The 18,929-nt window shown below is 37.1% G+C and overlaps 1 protein-coding gene and 1 long non-coding RNA gene across 7 annotated transcripts in view; one reads left to right on the top strand and one right to left on the bottom strand.

The window, feature by feature from the left end:
• Positions 1–18,929, bottom strand: part of CPSF2 (cleavage and polyadenylation specific factor 2) — a 48,676-nt gene that overhangs the window by 19,725 nt on the left and 10,022 nt on the right. For 3 of the 6 annotated variants that reach the window (XM_069086054.1, XM_069086053.1, XM_069086049.1), the window contains exons 1-2: positions 8,392–8,534; positions 947–1,129 (exon numbers count right to left, since the gene is read on the bottom strand). In XM_069086054.1, coding sequence (XP_068942155.1) covers positions 947–1,095 — 149 coding nt within the window. In that variant the 5' untranslated portion in view covers positions 1,096–1,129; positions 8,392–8,534. Of the gene's footprint in view, positions 1–946; positions 1,130–8,391; positions 8,566–18,929 lie in introns of those variants that run through there. The other 3 variants (XM_069086051.1, XM_069086050.1, XM_069086052.1) reach the window with 2 other exon arrangements.
• Positions 8,791–18,590, top strand: LOC138159708 (uncharacterized). Its single transcript, XR_011167952.1, has 2 exons — positions 8,791–8,902; positions 10,122–18,590. It is a non-coding gene; the product is annotated as an uncharacterized lncRNA (long non-coding RNA).

Consider the following 18,929-nt stretch of genomic DNA (forward strand, 5'->3'; position numbering starts at 1 on the left):
TTAACAATGGTAACAGAGTAATCTATAACTATAAACATAACCTAAAATATAATGTTCAGAAATATTGCTTTAAAAAAGGGAAAATCTGGAGTGAATTTAATTGTGATTAAGCTTTGCATTCGTACTTAAGATTCATGTATTCAAGTTGGAACTTTAGCAGGTACTCAGGGAATTATGTTACTTCTACCTACCTCTTTGCTAATTGATTTTAATTCAGTTTTCTGGATGGTGAGTGACAAATCCAGTTATGGTAAAACTTCAAATTAACCAGAATGCTTGGGAGGATGGGGTGTTTTGGCTGACTGAGAGCTGAACCAGAAAATACGTTTGTTTTTTTTAACTTGTTTGTCAAACATCTTTTTTTTTTTTACATGAATTGCTACACTAAAGAGTAGTGAAAAGATTTTGGTCTTTCTCTGATAGACTGGAATCCCATAACATCTTAAAATTATCATTCCAAACTCCAATTTCCATCATAGAATATTGCAGTTTCTTAAGAAGGAAATGGAAAACCATTCCAGTATCTTTGCTAAGAAAACACCAAATGGGGTCAAAAAGAGTCAAAACAAACAAACAAAATAAAATATAGGATATTGTGCTGGTCACATCTTGACCCTAGAACATTCCCTTGAAGTTTTTGATTCCTCTCTCAATCTCTGACTTGAACTTCTTTCTGGCAATTTTTCTCTCTCCTAAAAGTAGGATATAGAAAAATGCTGGCAAATTAAACGTTTGTTGCATTTCAACAGGCACATCTTATAAAGGTAATCAGATGATATAAAATGAAGCTACTTAATTCTTTAACCATTATAACAAATACAATTTTAAATGTCTAATTTACCTTTTACCATGAGTAAAATCAGAAAGAATTATTAAATATTTTTTTGATTATACCAAAAAGGCACTAAAGTATAGCCAAAAAAAGTATACATTGGCAATTACTTACTTCCTAAGGGAATCTATGATATCCATTGAAAAATGCTCATCCCAGCCACAGTCCAATAAAAAACGGAACTCATCAACCTGAAGTAAATAGCAAAGTGCAGATTCTTCTTGCACCCCTGAGAGGGTAGTTAGTTTGATGATAGATGTCATTTTTGCATCCCAAGGTCAGCAAACAGAAAGGTTCCTTCAAAAGAAAAATATCATTACAAATTTATTTGATAATGAGGTTGTCTCCTCAAAAGTCTCTGGGAAAAGTAGATTTTTTGGTGTTTTATTTGGTTAATAAAACTTGGCCTTTTTCAGTATTTTTTTTTAACTTTTTCACTCTACCCAAAATCTTATCCTTTTGAGATGTTTTACTCTCATTTAGACAAAAATAACTGCCCATCATTTTCCTCACAAAAGATATAACTACAAAATGATAAATTACAATTTAACAATGAGTCTTATGGTCAATCGTGACTGCCATTATTCAAAACATTTCAAGATTTCCTTTTTTAGAATTCCTTTCAGAACCACTGGGTATCAAAGCTGGAAGGAATCTTAAACTAAAACCATTTTCCAATTCCCTTATTTTACAAATGAGGCAACTAAGGGGAGAGAGCTCAAGTGACTTGCCATAAATCACATTTAGCAGTCCAGTCTTTTAAATTTCCTCAGTTGTAATAAGTAATCTTATGAGTCTGGGACTCAATTTTTGAAATAACTAAACGTCACATGAAGCCTAAATAAAAGGTGAGTAAACTCAAGCTGGAAAATACCATTTTTTGCTACTCCTTCCCCCAAATATGAGGTAACTATTAAGTAACAGGGCTGGTTTGTTTATAATCTGGCTCACATTATTCCAAAATTGTTAAGCAGAGTTACTCTAATGGGAGGATAGCTTCCTAAGTGACTACATTAAAGGATAAAATCATTCTGATAATTTATGCTATATTCTTAAATTATTTAATCAGTTGCATTACTTTGTAGTCATAACCTTATATAAGTCCCTTCAAACAGGATCATAGAATTCAATGCAACACTATCATGTGTCATATTGTATTAGGTGCTGGGTTTATAAAGACAAAAACAAAACCAAACCAGTCTCTGTCCTCAAGAACCTTATATTCTATTAGAAGAAATCATGTACACAGAAAATTAAATACAAAAATAATTTCTAGAACATAGGTGTGTACACTCTGATGAACGAGTACTCTTGCCAATTTAACTGCCTATTGTACTTTGGACATTTGAATGCTTTATCTTCTTGGTTTTTCCTATGTTAATGGTTAGCTCCAACCCTACTGAGTAATTGAGAGATTTAGCATAAGAGGCTTTGCAATGTTTTGGGACTTGATGCAATCAAGTTACCCACAAAAGTTATCCACAAAAAAGAGTCCTAAAATGGTTCCTAACAGTGTATTGCAAATGATTAAATTTGTCATCTACCAAATGCCTACTTTTGAGTTAAATACTATAAGAGATATATAAAATTAGAAAGACTTTACAATCTTTTTTGGGGGAGCAGGGTTTGAAGAGGAAGCAGGGTTTGAAGAGGAAGCAAGACTAACATAAGCAAAAAAAAAAAACAAAAAAACGGCCATAAAATGAACAAAAAACACCAAAAAAGAGTAACCAATGAGGCACTGATCTGAATATAATGTATAATGAAGTGATAAAATATAAGGTTCAGTCAATTATCATTCCTGTCTCTCTGTCTCTCTCTCTCTCTCTCTCACACACACACACACACACACACACACACACGGTACCCTTTCTCTCTAGAACTCTAATCTCTTTCCTAAATCCCAATCCTGCAAGATATCTATACTAAGATGCCTCTTCCACAACTCAAACAAATGTCCAAAACAGAAACCACTATTCTCCCACAAATCCACTCTTCCTGTACACTTTACAATTTCTGTTCCACCATTGTTTCATTCATAAATTATTCCCTTTCCCCATATTCCCCCTTGTCAGTTACCAAGTCTCCACTTCCAAAATATTTCACAAATTTGTCCCTATATCTCCACTCATACTGTCAATACTCTAGTTCAGGCCCTCATCACTGATCACCTGGATTATTCTTAATAATCTTCTAGTTTTTCTCATTATTCCTACTATCTCTAATCGCCAGTCAAGGTTCCATACAGTTGGCAAAATAATCTTCAAGTCTAACCATGTCACTATCCTTCTCAGAAATACTCAGCTTCCTCTTGTCTCTAGAATAAAAAACAAACTTCTTAGGCTGCCAGTGAAATCCATTCAAGGCTTCTGGCTCACATGACCAACAAGATGGTAGATAAGATATCTTTTTCAATTCCCATGAACTCTCAAAACTCCCCAACATAAAAATTATACACAAGTAAAGTGATTGCAGCAGCCTCCACAGGCCAAAACACCAAGAACTTTTCTAAAGAGGTAACAATCCCATGAATTAATGGTAAAGAAAGCTAACTCCATAACATACTACCCCCTCCATCAGCTCCCACACTCAGGCAGGGCTGTACAACCTGATTTAATCTTTGTCCAGGGATGCCATTCTGCCTGATGCCGCAATGGGCACTCAGCAAATAGTAGAGCTCAGTCAGAGACCTAAAGAACAGAGGAAACTTGGGCACTATGCCAGGGTCAGTTCTGTGCCCCCAGAAATTACTTGGGGTGGGACTGATTCCATGAAATGTGAATTCCCCAATGTAAGAGAAAACTGAGTAAGCTTTGATGGCCAATCCCCACTGAGGTGAATCTGCCGTCAAAGGGGAAGGAATCAGAAAATATCCAATAGAGAAATACAAGGGGGGAAAATTACTAAAGATCTCAAGAGGCAGAAAATTCAGTTTAAAACTTTAAGCATGAGACGCTATTATCAAGAGGGGATATACTGAAACAGAAGGGAAGACAGACCCTGGGCCATCTAAATGGGTTAAAACATCTCTAAATAAATGTTTCAAGACAAAAGAAACTGAACCAAAACCTGATAAGGCAAAAGTCTCTGTGCATTCTCAAGATAGTATCTTTCCACAGCAGGACCAATGGATTCAAGATAGAAATAAGAAGGATAAAAGCAGCATTTATGGCCTGTACAGCAGAAATGGTAGGCAGAACAAAAAAAAAAAACAAAAACAAAGCAAAACCAAAAAAAAGGACCCTGTAAGTCACAGAAACAAAGAGAGAACATTTGGCTGAGAATGAAGAAACACACAAGTAAGGGACAATCTGGAAGATTGAGAAGCAAAAAGCAATAACCATTAAAACATGATCTTAAAAATGTGATCTCCATACAAGCAAAACATATTGATCTCAAAGACAAGATGCTCAAAGACAACTTGAGGATTATAAGCCTCCCTGAAGGACAAAACAAATTTAAAAATCTAAACATAATGATGGAAAAATTAATACAAGAAAACAAGTTGTTAAATTTTAAAAAAACTACACAATTTCTGAACACAGAAGATAAAGTGCCAATAGAAGTATGGGATGGAGAAGAGCAGAGAGTAGAAAGGAATTACAAAATCAGGGACATGGGGAAATTTTTACCATGGGGCAATACTTCAATTTTCTCTAACTCTTGCAGGAATTAATTCTCTTAAGACTCAAGCACAATAGAAAAAAAGTGGGGAGGGAAGGGATTTACAACTTTTACAAAATAGCAGCATAGAAATTGTTAAGAGAAAGAACTCAAAAATTACTTTAGCAGCTTTAAGAGCACAAAATAAAGAAGTAATAAAAAAGTGTAAGGGCCATGAATAAAAGTCTTGAAAAGATAGAAAAGAAAGAATGAATAAAGAGAATATGGGAAAGAAATCATTTCTGGAAAAAAAACAAAAAGTTGAAGGTGAGAAGAATGGGAATTTTACTTGAGAGGGAAAAAAAAGAAGGGAAAGAATTGGATACCCAGATTTATTTTAAAAAAAGAAAGAAAAGAGAATTAAGTTGAACAAAACTAAGTTTAAAATGGTAAGGGGAGGCAAGGAATGGAATGAAGGAGGGACTTAAAGGTAAGAGAAAGAGAAGCCATGGAAACTGCTTAAAGAAGATTAAACAAAAATAACTAAAGAGAAAAAGTACTGTCTTTAAAGAGGAGGGAATTTTAAAAATCCCATTAAGAAAAACACTATTAGAGACAAATGGAGGAAAATATAACTCTCATAACTTTAAAACTGAATGCAAAAAACAACCCAATAAAATGAAAGAGTAACAAGATTGAATAAGAAAACAAAGCCCCCAATCAGCTGTTCACAATAAATACACCTAAAGAGGAAAAACACACACACACCGTAAAAATAAGAGGCTGGAAAAAAACATACTGTGCCTTAGGTGAGTTTTTTTTTTTAAATTAGGAGTTTCAATCAAACAAATTAAAGATTAAAGGAAAAACAAAAATTCACAAAATAAAGAGATAAACAAAGAAATCATGTTATGCTAAATCATAAACTACTATCAATATTAAACTCACATACTCAAAATGCCTTAGTATCTAAATCCACTTTTAGAGTTTATACATTTAATTTTTCCCTTTTAAAAAACATTATTTAGCATTCTTTTCTTTTTAAAATTGGGTTCCAAATTCTCTCCTTCCCACTGACAAGGCAAGCAAAATGACATCAATTATACACGTGAAATCATGTAAAACATACTATATAAATTCATAAAGGAAAAATTAACTGAATTACAGGAGCAAAAGCAAAATGCCTGCACTCCCCACTATTATTGATATGGTGCTATAAATACTTGACATAGTTCTTCAAGGCTAGAAGTAACAAGAATACCAGAGAATAGAATTAAAATGAAAAAGAGGCAAAGGGGAGAAAAAACTATTCCCATGTAATGATATGATGTTTTACTTTGCATTCATGATATGAGACTAAATGCCATCCCCCAATATATGTGATCAAAGGATAAGAACAAATAGTTCCCTAAAAGAGAACTGGAAACTTCTTACAAACACATAGAAGAATAAGCAAATTAAATTAAAAATAATCCACTGGTTCACCCTGCAAGTAGACAAAGATAGTAAGAAATAAGTAAGAAGAGTTGACATAGGCAGGGTTGTAGAAAGATACACTAAAACATTCCCCATTATTTAGGGAATGGCTAAACAAATTATAGTATATGAATGTAATGGAATATTACTGTGCTATAAAAAATGAAAGATATGCAAACAGAGAAGCATGGAAAAACATGCACTGATGCAGTTAAGTAAGTAAAGTCAAAGTAACAATATACAGTGTCTACAAGAGTAAATGGAAAGAACCACCTCCATAAAAATAACTGAATTTGAGTGCTGTAAAATTATAAAGAATTTCTCATAAAGGAGACAAATTATTTCTCTCCTTCCCCTCAACTCCACTGAAGAGAAGGGATGTTCACAGATGTGGAACACTGCATATATTTTCACCATTTCTGGATGTCTTGGATTGGTTTTGCTGATTTGCTTCCTCTTCTTTTTCCTCAAAAAAAATTCTTTGTTATGAGAGGACTTTCTGAGAGGGAAGGAGAAGAGTAATACAGAGAGAAATTTTGGCTCTGTTAAAACAACAGATATCAATAAAAATTTATTTTCAAAAACAAAATAAACCATCTTCTGGCTCCAGTCTATAATTCCACACTTAATTCCTATCACTTCTCCAGATACATGGCTATATTCCAGCTAAAATCAACTACTATATGTTTCTCAAATTTGCATTTCATCACATCCATGTCTTTATTTGCAAAGGTTGTATGTACCACCTACTTAGAAGGCATTCCTGCTTTATCCATCCTCTCAGAATTTTCACTTTCATTCTACTATTAGTTGGAGTCACCTCTTATGAAAAGCCTCTCCCCAGTTAATGCTCTCTCTTTCCTTAATTTACTTTAAATTTGCTTATCTGGTTCCATATTATGTTCCCTCAAGAGAAGGTAAGCTCCCTGGAGGGCATACTATTCTGTCACTGGAGTTCTACTACCCTGAATTTTTGTTGTGCTTCAGTCCTTTCGGTGACACAGTATCTTTATGACTCCATTCCAGGTTTTTTTGGGCAAAGACAGTGGGGTGGTTTGCCATTTCCTTCTCCAGCTCATTTTACAGATGAGGAACAGAAACTGGGTTAAGTGACTTAGCCAGGGTCACAGAACTAGTGTCTGCCCTGCCCTGAATTTACCAGGCATTTAAACTTTAGCTGAACTGGACTGCCTCTTTCATGAAAATCACCGTTATGTAGTAAGAAAAAAACTACACCGGACATGGAGCCAGAAGAACTGCATTACAGATAGTCCTAACTCTGTTACTAGCTGTGTAGCCACAGACAAGTCACTGAACATTTTTGAGCATTGATTTCTTTATCTGTGAAATGGGCACAATACTTGCTCTACCCACTCATACACTTATTGGGAAGAAAGATCATGTAATCCTTGAAAGAGACTTAAGGATGCGTTATTATTTCACCGCCAAAACCTAAGGCATCTTGACCATTTGTGGAACTCAAATGCCTGTCGTTGGCGACAAAGAGCAGAAATACAGATTTTAAGATCTAACAGGTAAGGAGGTTATCTGTGTTTATTTCTGAGAGGGGTTCTTAACCTAGCTCGTGCAATGAACTCTTTGGCATGAGCCTCAGTACCTTCTCTGAATAATGCTTTTAAATTATTTTAGAAAATGCTAAATTTTAATTAGAGATTAGTGAAAATAAGGGTAACAGGCAACAGTTCTGTAATGTTTTTTTTTTCATTGAGTTAGCCCCATGCAAGAAGGGTATCAGAAAGAGGAAAATCATCCATTTAAAACATACATTTGTTAAATGCCTCTTCTACGCTAGGTGGGAAGCCAGGCAATCGAGCCTCAAAGACGACAAAGCAAGCGAAGGTGTGCCCTCGGTCCTAGGGGCACGGGAGGCTCAACTTTTTCTTGCTTCCTGCCTAACTTGTTGCTTTCATTGGGGTGCAGAGCCTCAAAAACGTGGTCCCAACCGAGGCAGCCAGAGGGCTAATAAATGTGTGTCGACAATATAAGTCATGGACAGATGGGGCTGAACAAGTGGACAACACCTACGACCCGCCGGGTGCCGGAGGGGACAGTCAGCCTGGACACCCCTAGGAAGAAAGCTTACAGGGATGTTGTCTAAGTGGCCGGATGTCGAGGCCAAGCGAAAACAGGAGTCAAATAAGTCCCAAAGAGGCTTTACTCCCCCGAAGGCGAGGAGGGATTGCGGGGGAGTGCAAAAGGAGGGAAGTGAAGCGTGGGAGGCTCCCACCAACCCGGAGAATGAGAGGAGGCTGTTCTGGATCGCAGGGGGAGGGATGAGCTTTGTAACCTCCGGGCCTGGAACCACGAGGCTGGCCGCTGCGAGGGCATCAGGAAAGAAGGGAAGTCCGGGGGCGCCTGCCTGCGGGCGCCTAGACGGGATTCTCGCCCGTCCTCCCAGAGGCCCAGGAGCCCCACTCTCCGGGCCAATTTCCCTCCTCTGCTTTTGCACTATCACTTACCTCCTCGGCCCACCCTCAGCACTTTTTCGTCTTCCCTTCCTACCTCCCTCCCTTTCCAATTCTTCTCTACGTCGGAACCCTGATGAAAAAAGCCTGAGCAACACCTTCAGCAGCAGCAGCAGCCACCACTGCCCGCCAACAGCAAGCGCTGACTGGCAGCCGCCATTTGGGGGGCGGGGCGAAAGGGAGAGGTGGAGCTAACTGGAAGCTACCACTTCTTCCCGGGTAAAGAGGCACAGCAGGGGTCGCGAAGAGTGAATCGCCCTAACCTGGGATAGTTCCGCAGAAGCCACACAGGTGAACGAGTGTCATAATTTTAAATCTAACAGGAGGTCAAGGACAACCAAGAAAAGAAGGGAAGGTGTGACTCTCTAGCACTCCTAGCCCTCCCCCAGCGTAGGTAATGGTGGCGTCCCACAGGACGTGACGCCGCCACAGGCCTGAGCCGGAGTCCTGGAAGGCAGCGGCTGCCCTTGGTGGAGCTCTCCGCGCTCGGCATCCCAGCCTCCAGGTGAGTCGATGATTTGAGAGGGGAACAGATGCAGGGGAGGTTCTAAGTGTGGGCTTCAGTTTCTTTCGTGCAGGCTCACACTCGTCCCCCGCAGAACGGGCGAGGGGGGCAGGGGTCTCCAGGAGGGCGGAGGACGTTCAAGGCCGCGCTGCGGTTGCCGCTCTTGGGACAACCTTGGGGAGTAGAGACGGGAGCTTCTTCTCAGGGGGAAATCTAGTGGCATTTAGGAACGACTGTGACCTCCATGAGGACAGGAGCCTCGTCGTCCCAGAGCTGTCTTCTTCCAGTGCCTAGTGCTGTGCTTGGTATGATGACAGCAGAAAGACTGTCAATATTTCAGTCGGATAGTAAACATATATTAAACGCCTACTGCATGCCAGGCACTGTGCTAAGTTCTTGGAAAATTGGTATATTAGGAGTGAGTTCCTACGTTACACCACTCGTAGATTACAGGCTAGAGCAATATTTAGGACAGGTAATGGTTTTCCTTTAAATTGTATCTAAATCCTAGATTTTGGTACAACCACAAAATTGAAGTTTCATCAGTTTTATTTATCAGTTGCCATGGGAAAGATATTCGTTGGCATTTTTATCCCCAGCGGCTAGGCACAATACCTTTCTGTCCAGTGGGAAAATGCATTCTTAAATACACACCAATAGCGTTCACGTTTTTTAAAAAAACTGAATAGAATATAAATTTAAAATAAGTACAGGTGACAGCCTGGTGCAATGGAAAGTGCATTGGACTGGAAAAAGAAAACTATTCATTTTGAGGCTATGCTAGAAACTAAATTTCTTGGATTTGCAATTCAGGAAGACCTGAATTAAAGTCCCTACTCAGACACTTTATACTTGTGTGACCATGAGAAAGTCATTTAATTCCTGCCTCAGTTTCTTCACCTGTTAGCCAATCAGTAGGCATTTATTAATTGCCTATCATGTGCCAGGCACTGTGCTAAGTGCTGCAGTTTCCCCACACATAACCCTTAAAAAAGGCAAAAGATTGATTGCTATGTATGAAAAAGATATAAATAGATTAATTAGAGATAATCAGTGGAGGGTAGGCACTAGCATTAAGGCTTAATAAATAAAGGCTCCTTTGTAAAAGAAGGAATTTTAACTGGGACTTAAAGGAAGCTAGGAAGCAGAGATGAGAGGGGATATTCCACACACAGGGGACAGCAAGTATCAAGTCTAGAGATGATGTATCTTTTTCCAGGAATAGCAAGGAAGCCAGTGTTACTGATGGCAGAGTAAATGGAAGGCTGGAAGATATAAGAAAACTGGAAAGGTAGGAGAGGGCTAGTTGATGAAGGGCTTTTTAGAATACCAGAGAGTTTTACATTTGATCCTGGAGGTGATAAGGAATCAATCTAGTTTACTGAATGTTGACATGGTCAGATTTGTGCTTTGGGAATTTGACAGCTGAGTGGAGGATAAACCGAAGTGGAGAGAGATTTGAGGCAGGGAGTCAAACCAGAATGTTATTATACTAGCACCTCCCTCACAGGGTTATTACAAGGCTAAGATGAGAAAACTTATCTACAGGGCTTGCAAAACCTTATATAAATGCTAGCTATTATTTATATAGTACATCATGTTTTTCACAGCACTTTGCATACTTTCATCTCCATAACATTACTGCAAAATAGGTACTACAGATACTATTAAAATAAAGGGGTTAGATTAAATGATCTTTATAGTTCCTTTCTACTCTGATTTTCTACAAAATTATGGAGACTAAGAACTGTATATGTATCTGTTTCACTGTAAGCTCATATTAATAGCTAACATTTATACAGCATTTTAAATAGAATAGAGATTGGACTTTTGATGTCGTTAGTGGAGACTCCTACCAATGCTGCTTAGCACCTTCCCTGCACTTTATAGTGTTGGAAAGTTGCCTAGGTTACTTCGAGGTGAAGTGACATGCTGTTGTTCACAAATTTGAATTCAAGCCTTCCTGTCTTCCAAGCTGACTCTAGATCTACTCTGCCTATCACTGCTCTAACTTCACATAATTATCTGATTGTGTCCTCACAACCCTGGAGGTTGATACAGTTATAGCCATTTTGCAGATGAGTAATTTGAGGCCAAGAAAGCTGAAATGACTTGATCATAGACTCAGCTAGTGTCAGGAATGGGCTTTTGAACCCTGATATTTCCTGACCCCAACCACGTCCAGTGTTCTTACACCCAAGCTGTTTCTCATAAAATAATCAATCACATTTGGAACACAACCCAGTGGTCAGTTTCACAGAGCAACTTGTGGTTTCTAAAAACTTCTAACTCTGATATAAATATTATGTTCTACAAGGCATACTGTAGTCATGTGACTTTTTTTGGGTAAATAATGATTACAGGTATGCCTCTGGAATCATAACTTGAGTTGTGACATTCTAGCAGGGAAGGACTGTAAAGTTAGGAGTACTTTTGATAGTAATAACCTATTGATTGTATTTGAGAATGTTACCATACAGATAAGAGTTTTAAATGTTTTCCAGTAACCATACTTTTAGCCAATAAACTTGGGGGTGGGGGAGGAGTGAGGGTGCGTGTTTTCTCCATATATGATAGCTCTTTCCTCCAAGGTGACACATAGGAACAGAAAACTTGAAATAAGGAGCTACAGTTGGAAGCAAAAAGATCCAAGAAGAGTTAGAACTAGGAATTATTAAAAGTAAAAGTTTTGTGGATCAGTCAGAATTTGCAGAGAGGCAGGATAAAGTTTTCACATTGGGAGTTTCTTATATGAAGGGAATCACATTTCTGGACCCTACTTCCCCCCCCAAAAATGCCTTGGTCCAATGGTTTGGAAACAAGGATCAGAAAGGATCATGGGCCTCAAATAGTACCCACATTTTCACCCTTAAATCCTTCTGTTCCTTTAACCTTCTGCCATTACTGTACTGCAGACTCTTAACACTGGGTAACTTCTAGCATATAGGAATTACCTCTTCTTTTTCTACTTATGACATGCCAAACGTGGAGGAAATTATGAAATTGCTGACCTGGGTCAACTATCTAATCCCAACTGAAATTCCACTGTCCCATGGGAATTCTTTTATTGCTGTCTTATTGCCCATTACATTTCCCACAAAGGCAATTTCAAACTTCCTTAAGTGCCCATTTCATCCCATCTCGTCTTATTCTCAATTGATTTTGCCTTCAACTTTACTGGTTCAACTTTTACTTTACTTTTTTTTTTACTTCAACTTTTTTTTTACTTCAACTTTTACTTTACTGGCTGAGGTCATCCAATATGAAATCCTTCATCTTGGTGTAATGGAAAGATCACTGTGTTTGGAGTCAGAAGGCCTCGTCAGAATCCTGATGGCTACTTATTATCTGTCACTTAAAATCTTAGCCTTAGTTTCTCTTCCATAAGATGAAGAGGTTTGACTACCTGATATTTACAATCCATTCCAGCTTTAAACATGATTCTGTAAGTGTCCCCCTGTTTCAGAGGTGTCAGACATGCCCGGCAATCCTGAGAGCTGACTGAATCAAACTGAAATATAATTGGGAAGTATCTTAACAAAATAAATAAAAATACAATAGAGCATAGATAATATTAACTTGTGTTTTTTTAAGTCAATATGCTGCCCTACAGGGACTGTGGTCCTATTTTTGAGTTTGATACCACTGCTGTAAATCTGCTGTCTTCAACCATTTCCCTCTTTCCTTATCTATAATCTCAGAGGAAGAAGTGGCCCTCTTTACTGAAGCTAAACCCTCTACTTGTACTCTCAATCCCTAAAGGAGTCTTTGATGTGACCATGCTCATCAATCAGGCCATCCTCTGTGTGTATCATCAATTTCTCCTTTCAACGGCCTCTTTCCCTCAGCCTACATTCTTAGATCTCTAGAGATCCTAAAAAAAATCCTTAGAAGCAGCTCACAGGCACTAAGATAGAGTGCTGGGACTGGACTCAGGAAGACCCGAGTTCAAATTTGGCCTCACACACATGGCCAAGTCATTTTACCTGTTTTCCTCCTTTTCCACAACTATAAAATAGATATAACAGCAGTACCTCAAAGGGTTATTGTGAGGATCAAATGAGATATTTGTAAAGCACTTAGCACAGTGCCTGACACATATTCCCTACTCTTTCCCTTAACTCTGCTCACCTCTTCAAGCTATCATCTTCTCTCTCTTCTCCTTTACTGGCAAACCAAGAAAGACTAATCAGGATTTATTGCTTCTCCACACACTTACTTAAACCCTGCCTCTACTACTATACTGAAGCACCACTCTGAGACCACTAATGATTTTACTGCTAAATGCAGTGGCTTTTTCTTTCTTCATTCTCCTTGGCTTCTCCATGGCATTTGGAAACAGGAAGCAGTCCTTTATAACTTCTTCACTGACATTTAAGATGCCCTTGCTTGAGAGTTATCTTCTCTTTTTTGTTGTTTTTTTTCTTCCTCATGACCCTTAAGTATATATTTCCCTCAAAATTTTCCTCTTGGCCCTTATCTTTTCTCTCTACCCTCTGTCCCTTGGTGATCTCATGATTTTATTAGTAACTTTATTAGTACTACCATGATTTTATTAGTAACTTTATGCAAAAGAATCCCAAATCTCTATCTTCTTCCCTCCCAACCTTTCCCTAGAGTCCTGGTTCCATATGTCTGCTGTATATTTCCATGTGAATTATTCTGCCAGTACCTCAAATTGAACATGTCCATAACAATAATCCTCAATTTTCTCCCTTCTCTTAAACCTCATTTGTTTCTTTTAATTAGTGCCAGCTTCCTGGTCACCCAAGCTATCTTTATATGCTTAGCATCTACCACAAGTGCCTTGCACATGGTAGGTGTTTAATAAATGATGAATTTAACTGAACTGAACTTTCAGGCTTCCCTGGGCATGAGGTCTTCCTTAAAGCTATTTCATTTACATATTACCATACTTCATCCCTTATCACCTTTCCCCCTTTCTTCTATCATTGTTACTGATGTGAATTTTTCACATTGAATCCTTTTACCCTGTGTCACACCACTCCAGATACTAAAAGTATATTTTCTCAGGTTTGTTTACAAAGGAAAGAAGAAAATACAGATCCAGAAAAACTATACCAAAGTAAGAAAATAAGAATATACCAAAAATAAGTCTATCTAGAACTATAAATAAAAGAAAACTACTTGGTTCCCTAATAGTTGATATTTAAATTTCTTGAACTATTCTGTCTGGTTCCTTGACCCAAGTTTGGATCTTTATGATTGCCTTTAGATTGAATCATTTGTTCCTTCTTATAACCCCAAGATAATCATATCTTCTATATTAGAATATTCCAAAGATTATTTTGGGATTCATCTACTAGTAATAACAAGCAGCAGCACTTACTTACATAGTGCTTTGTGTTTATAAAACATTTTGAATGCTTATTTGAGCCTTACAAAACAATTCTTTGAATTATTTTTATCCTCATTTTACATTTGAGGAAAACCAGAAAGCATCAAAAGGAGAATTTGAGCCCAAGTCTTACTAAGTCTGATACTATTTCCACCATATCACACTATGGATCTTATTTATTTGTCTGTTTTATAATGTCTGGTTCACTCTCAGTCAATCAGAAAGCTTCCTGAATGCATGGTGGATTTTTGGTATTTTTCCCCTTTTTAAAAAGAGAACTCCTAATAAGAAACTCCCTCTACCAATGCAGATCTTCTTAAGAGTCTTAGAGTGTTTACTGGGTCACTGTGAGGTTAAATGACTTGTCTAGGATCATACTACCAGGATGTGTTAAAAGTTAGGGCTTAAGCCTATGCCTTCCTACCTCCCAAATGGTATAGAAGCTCAGTAAAAAGAATTAAAAGAAGAATTAAGGGTGGACATTACAATTCTCAGAATTTAAAAAGAAAAATACAACCATTTATTTAGAACAAACCATAGAAAATCTCTTTAAAGCAGTGGACAGTGAAAAGGCTTGGTCTTCTAGAAAATAGGATGAAACAAATGTCCAGCTCTGATTGCAAGACTCCATTCCATCCTCATCTTTCAACCAAAACTATTCTCTCCAGTGATCTCTAGTGGCCTCTTTCCAATTTTCATCCTTGACCTCTATGCACCCTTTTGACAATATCAGTCCCTCTCTTCTCTTTGATAGTCTCTCCAAATTATATTAGTTTGTGCATATTTTCTATCCCCAACTAGATCATAAACTCCTTGAAGGCAAGGACTCTGTTCTTAATCATCTTTGTATTCCATTCAGAACATAGCAGGGTGTTCTTCACACATCAGTTACTCAGTAAATATTTGCTGAATTCATTCATTCCAGAATGATATATCCAAAGGATTAAAGGAGTTAGAGAAAGAAAGGGCCTTCCAAATAGTTTATCTGTCAAATTTAAGGAGAATATTGGAATTTATAACCAAACAAGAGAGAGAAAACATTACAAAAATGCAAAGGGGTATTTTTGATTACATTAAATTGAAACGTTTTTGTACAAAGCAAGCCAATGCAACCAAGATTAGGAGGGAAGCAGAAAACTGGAAAGAATTTTTACAACTAGTGTCTCTGATAAAGGTCTCATTTCTAAAATATGTAGAGAACTGAGTCAAATTTACAAGAATACAAATCATTCCCCAGTTGATAAATGGTAAAAGGATATGAACAGTTTTCAGATGAAGAAATTAAAACTATCTGTAGTCTTATGAAAAAATGCTCTAAATCACTATTGATTAGAGATGCAAATCCAAACAACTCTGAGGTACCACATCATACCTATCAGATTGGCTAACATGACAAAATAGGAAAATGATAAATGTTGTACAAGATGTGAGAAAGTTGGAACACTTATTCATTGTTGGTGGAACTGTGAGCTGATCCAACCATTCTGGAGAGCAATTTGGAACTATGCTTAGAGGCTATAAAAATGTGCGTACCTTTTGACCCAGCAATACCACTTCTAGGGCTATAATCCAAAGAGATCATAAAAATAGGAAAAGGACCCACTTGTACAAAATATTTATAGCAGCTCTTTTTGTGGTGGCCAAGAACTAGAAATTGAGGGGATGCCCAAAACTTGGGGAATGGCTGAACAAGTTGTGATATATGAATGTAATGGAATACTACTGTGCTGTAAGAAATGATGAACAAGTAGACTTCAGAAAAACCTGGAAAGACTTAATGAAGTGATGCTGAGTGAAGTGAACAGACTAGGATAACATTGTACATACTAACAGCCACAACATGTGATGACTGATTTTGATAGACTTAGCCCTTCTCAGCAATGCAAGAACCTGAAACAATTCCAAAGTACTCATGATGGAAAATGCCATCCACATTCAAAGAAAGAACTGAATGCAGAGCAAAGCAGACTATTTTCTTTTTTGTTTTGTTTCTTTCTCATAGTTTCTCCCATTCGTTATAATTCTCCTATACAACATGACTAATGTGAAAATGTTTAATAGGAATATATATGTAGAGCTTATATCAGCATGCCATCTTGGGAAGTGAGGAGGGGAAGGAGAGGGAGAAAATTTAAAACTTATGGAAGTGAATGTTGAAAACTAAAAACAAATAAATTAATAACAAAAAAGGGTCTTCCTTATAGATGATCTTCGTCCAACGGCCTCATTTTGCAGTAATGGAAAATGGTTTCACAGTTTAAGTCACTTAACCAGGTCATACAAGAAGTTCAGTGAATCACAGAATTTAAAGCTGGAAGGACCCGCAGAAATCCTTTAGTCTAACTAACCCTAATTTTGTAGATGTAGAAACTGACACCCAGATAGGTGAACTGATTGACTCAAGGTCCTAGATGTGGTATGTAAGCAGAGGTAGGACTCTCACCCAGGTCTTCTGATACCAAATTCATTTCTCTTTTCATTATTACACACTACCTTCTGCATATTCCTTCTAAGTCACTGTATTAAGCATAATTTGGTTTCTTCCTTTTAGAAAAAAGATTTTAAAAAACCTTAGTAATTAATTTTGCAGTTTGTTCATTTAGAGAAAATTGACATTTTCTGATAGATCTGCTAGTCAAAGTAGAATGGAAAGATTACTGGCTCTGGGATCTGAGTATCTGGATTCTACCCTTGTTGCTATGTATGTAACTTTGAGCAAGTTGCTTGACCTTCCTAGTTCTCAGTTTTCTCCTCTGTAAAATACGAGTTGAACAAAAGGGCCTTTGAGGCCCCTTTCAGCTCCAAATCCGCTCTTTCTCCCTGAAATTCTTTTCAATGAAATCTGAATTTAGGACCTAATTTTAGTTTTTGTGAAGAGGTTTTTGTATTTTAACTTGTAAATATCTATTGAGAAACCCTACTTTGCAGATTTCAATTTTCTAGGAATACTCTGTAGCATCAGCATTGGTATGGATATTGGAAATCAGTATTTCTCCATCTTCTTGTCTTTAGTACTGCAGTTTGCACCTTTTTTTTTAAGATACTAAGATCAGCTTTTCTGACCTCCCTCCTAACAAGTTTTTTTTTGTTATATTTATACTTTTCTTTTTAGTAATCAGTTAATAATATTTGAAAGATTTACTGAGAAGTTTCTGTTTCAAGAGATATAACAGTAGTGCTTTTGACCTTGGAGTGAAAAATAAGTTACAAAAACTAAAACAATTCTAAATTAATTTTATGAAGTGGATTAATTTGACAGTAGTAGCTTCCATTTTGAAGATAGGGAAAGGGAGAAGCAGTGTTATAAAGCCCTGTATCTTAACTTATGTGTGAATGGGGAGAGGAAACAAAACTCAAGAAACCAACTCCTCTTCAGGTCCACAGTTGCATTGTGGTGGGGCTGAAAATGGGTACAACCATTCTCGAAAACAAAGTTATGCAAATGTCCGTATTCTTTGATTCAGAGATTCTACTGCTAGACATATGCCCTCAAAGAAGGAGCAATTAAAAAAGAAAGGTTCCCTATACACCAAAATAGTTATCAAAGTTCTTTTTGTGGCAGCAAGGAACTGGAAACAAAGAGGATGTTCATTGATTGAGGAATGGCTAAACAAATTATGGTTCATGAATATCAAGGAATACTACTGTGCCAAAAAACAGCACGACTAATAGAAAGAAGCTTGGAAAGATTTGCATGAACAGTGAATTAAGTAGAGTCAGGAGAATAATATACACAATGACTGGAACAGTAACCACCACCACAAAACAATTAAAATAGATTGCTACAAAAAGAGACTGGTGAGATCCTTGTGATTAGGAATTTTTCATATATTATATTCCTGTCACCAGTGCCTAGGAACATAATATGTACTTAATGTTTTTTGATTGATTTTTTTTTCTTAAAAGAAATCAACTTGTATAGTAATCCATGTTACTGCTATCCTTTGGCTTTATCATATGAATCATGTCATCTTGAGGAACTTGTATGCCCCTTAGTGCTTAACACAATTCCATACCCATAAATACATTCAGCACTGACTCACTAACTATTGAATAAAGCAATTAATGAGGGCCAAAGACTTTAAACAAGTTGACATTTTAAAGGGAACATAAGTATTCATATTTGCTCCTTCTCTTTCACTAAATACTTCCTATTTTAGGTGAGGTTTTAGAGAGTTTTCCAAATCAAGTATCTATATCTTGTTATGCCTTTTTCTTTCCTTTTTTTTTTTAAAAAGCAATCATGGTGAATTTGATTCAGGCTGTGCGTGACCACTGGGTGCATATTCTGGTACCAATGGGATTTGTCATTGGCTATTATCTAGACAAGAGGAGTGATGAAAAACTAACTGCTTTCCGGAATAAGAGCATGTTATTTAAAAGGTTAGTTTATATATTTGTTTTCTAAACCTCCTGTTAATTGACTGATTTATTATTTTTTATAGTGATAAGTTAACCAGTAGTGTTCTGCAGTCAGCATAAAATAAATAGAAGTTATTACATCCCCTTTGGAATCTCATTGAAATGTTATTGCCAAAAAAAAAAATGTGTTCTTACAATAAAATTGGTAAGGTATATCAGTAGAATGAGGACAGTAGTCCTTGTGTTTCAAAAGTTCATTTATTATTAAGTTATTTGGAACGTGGAACATATTTTCCCATAAGAACA

The sequence above is a fragment of the Petaurus breviceps genome, unplaced genomic scaffold (genome assembly GCF_028583685.1).
Source record: "Petaurus breviceps papuanus isolate PSGF00001 unplaced genomic scaffold, PetGlider_PUasm1.0 177, whole genome shotgun sequence".
NCBI classification, from domain to species: Eukaryota; Metazoa; Chordata; class Mammalia; order Diprotodontia; family Petauridae; genus Petaurus; species Petaurus breviceps.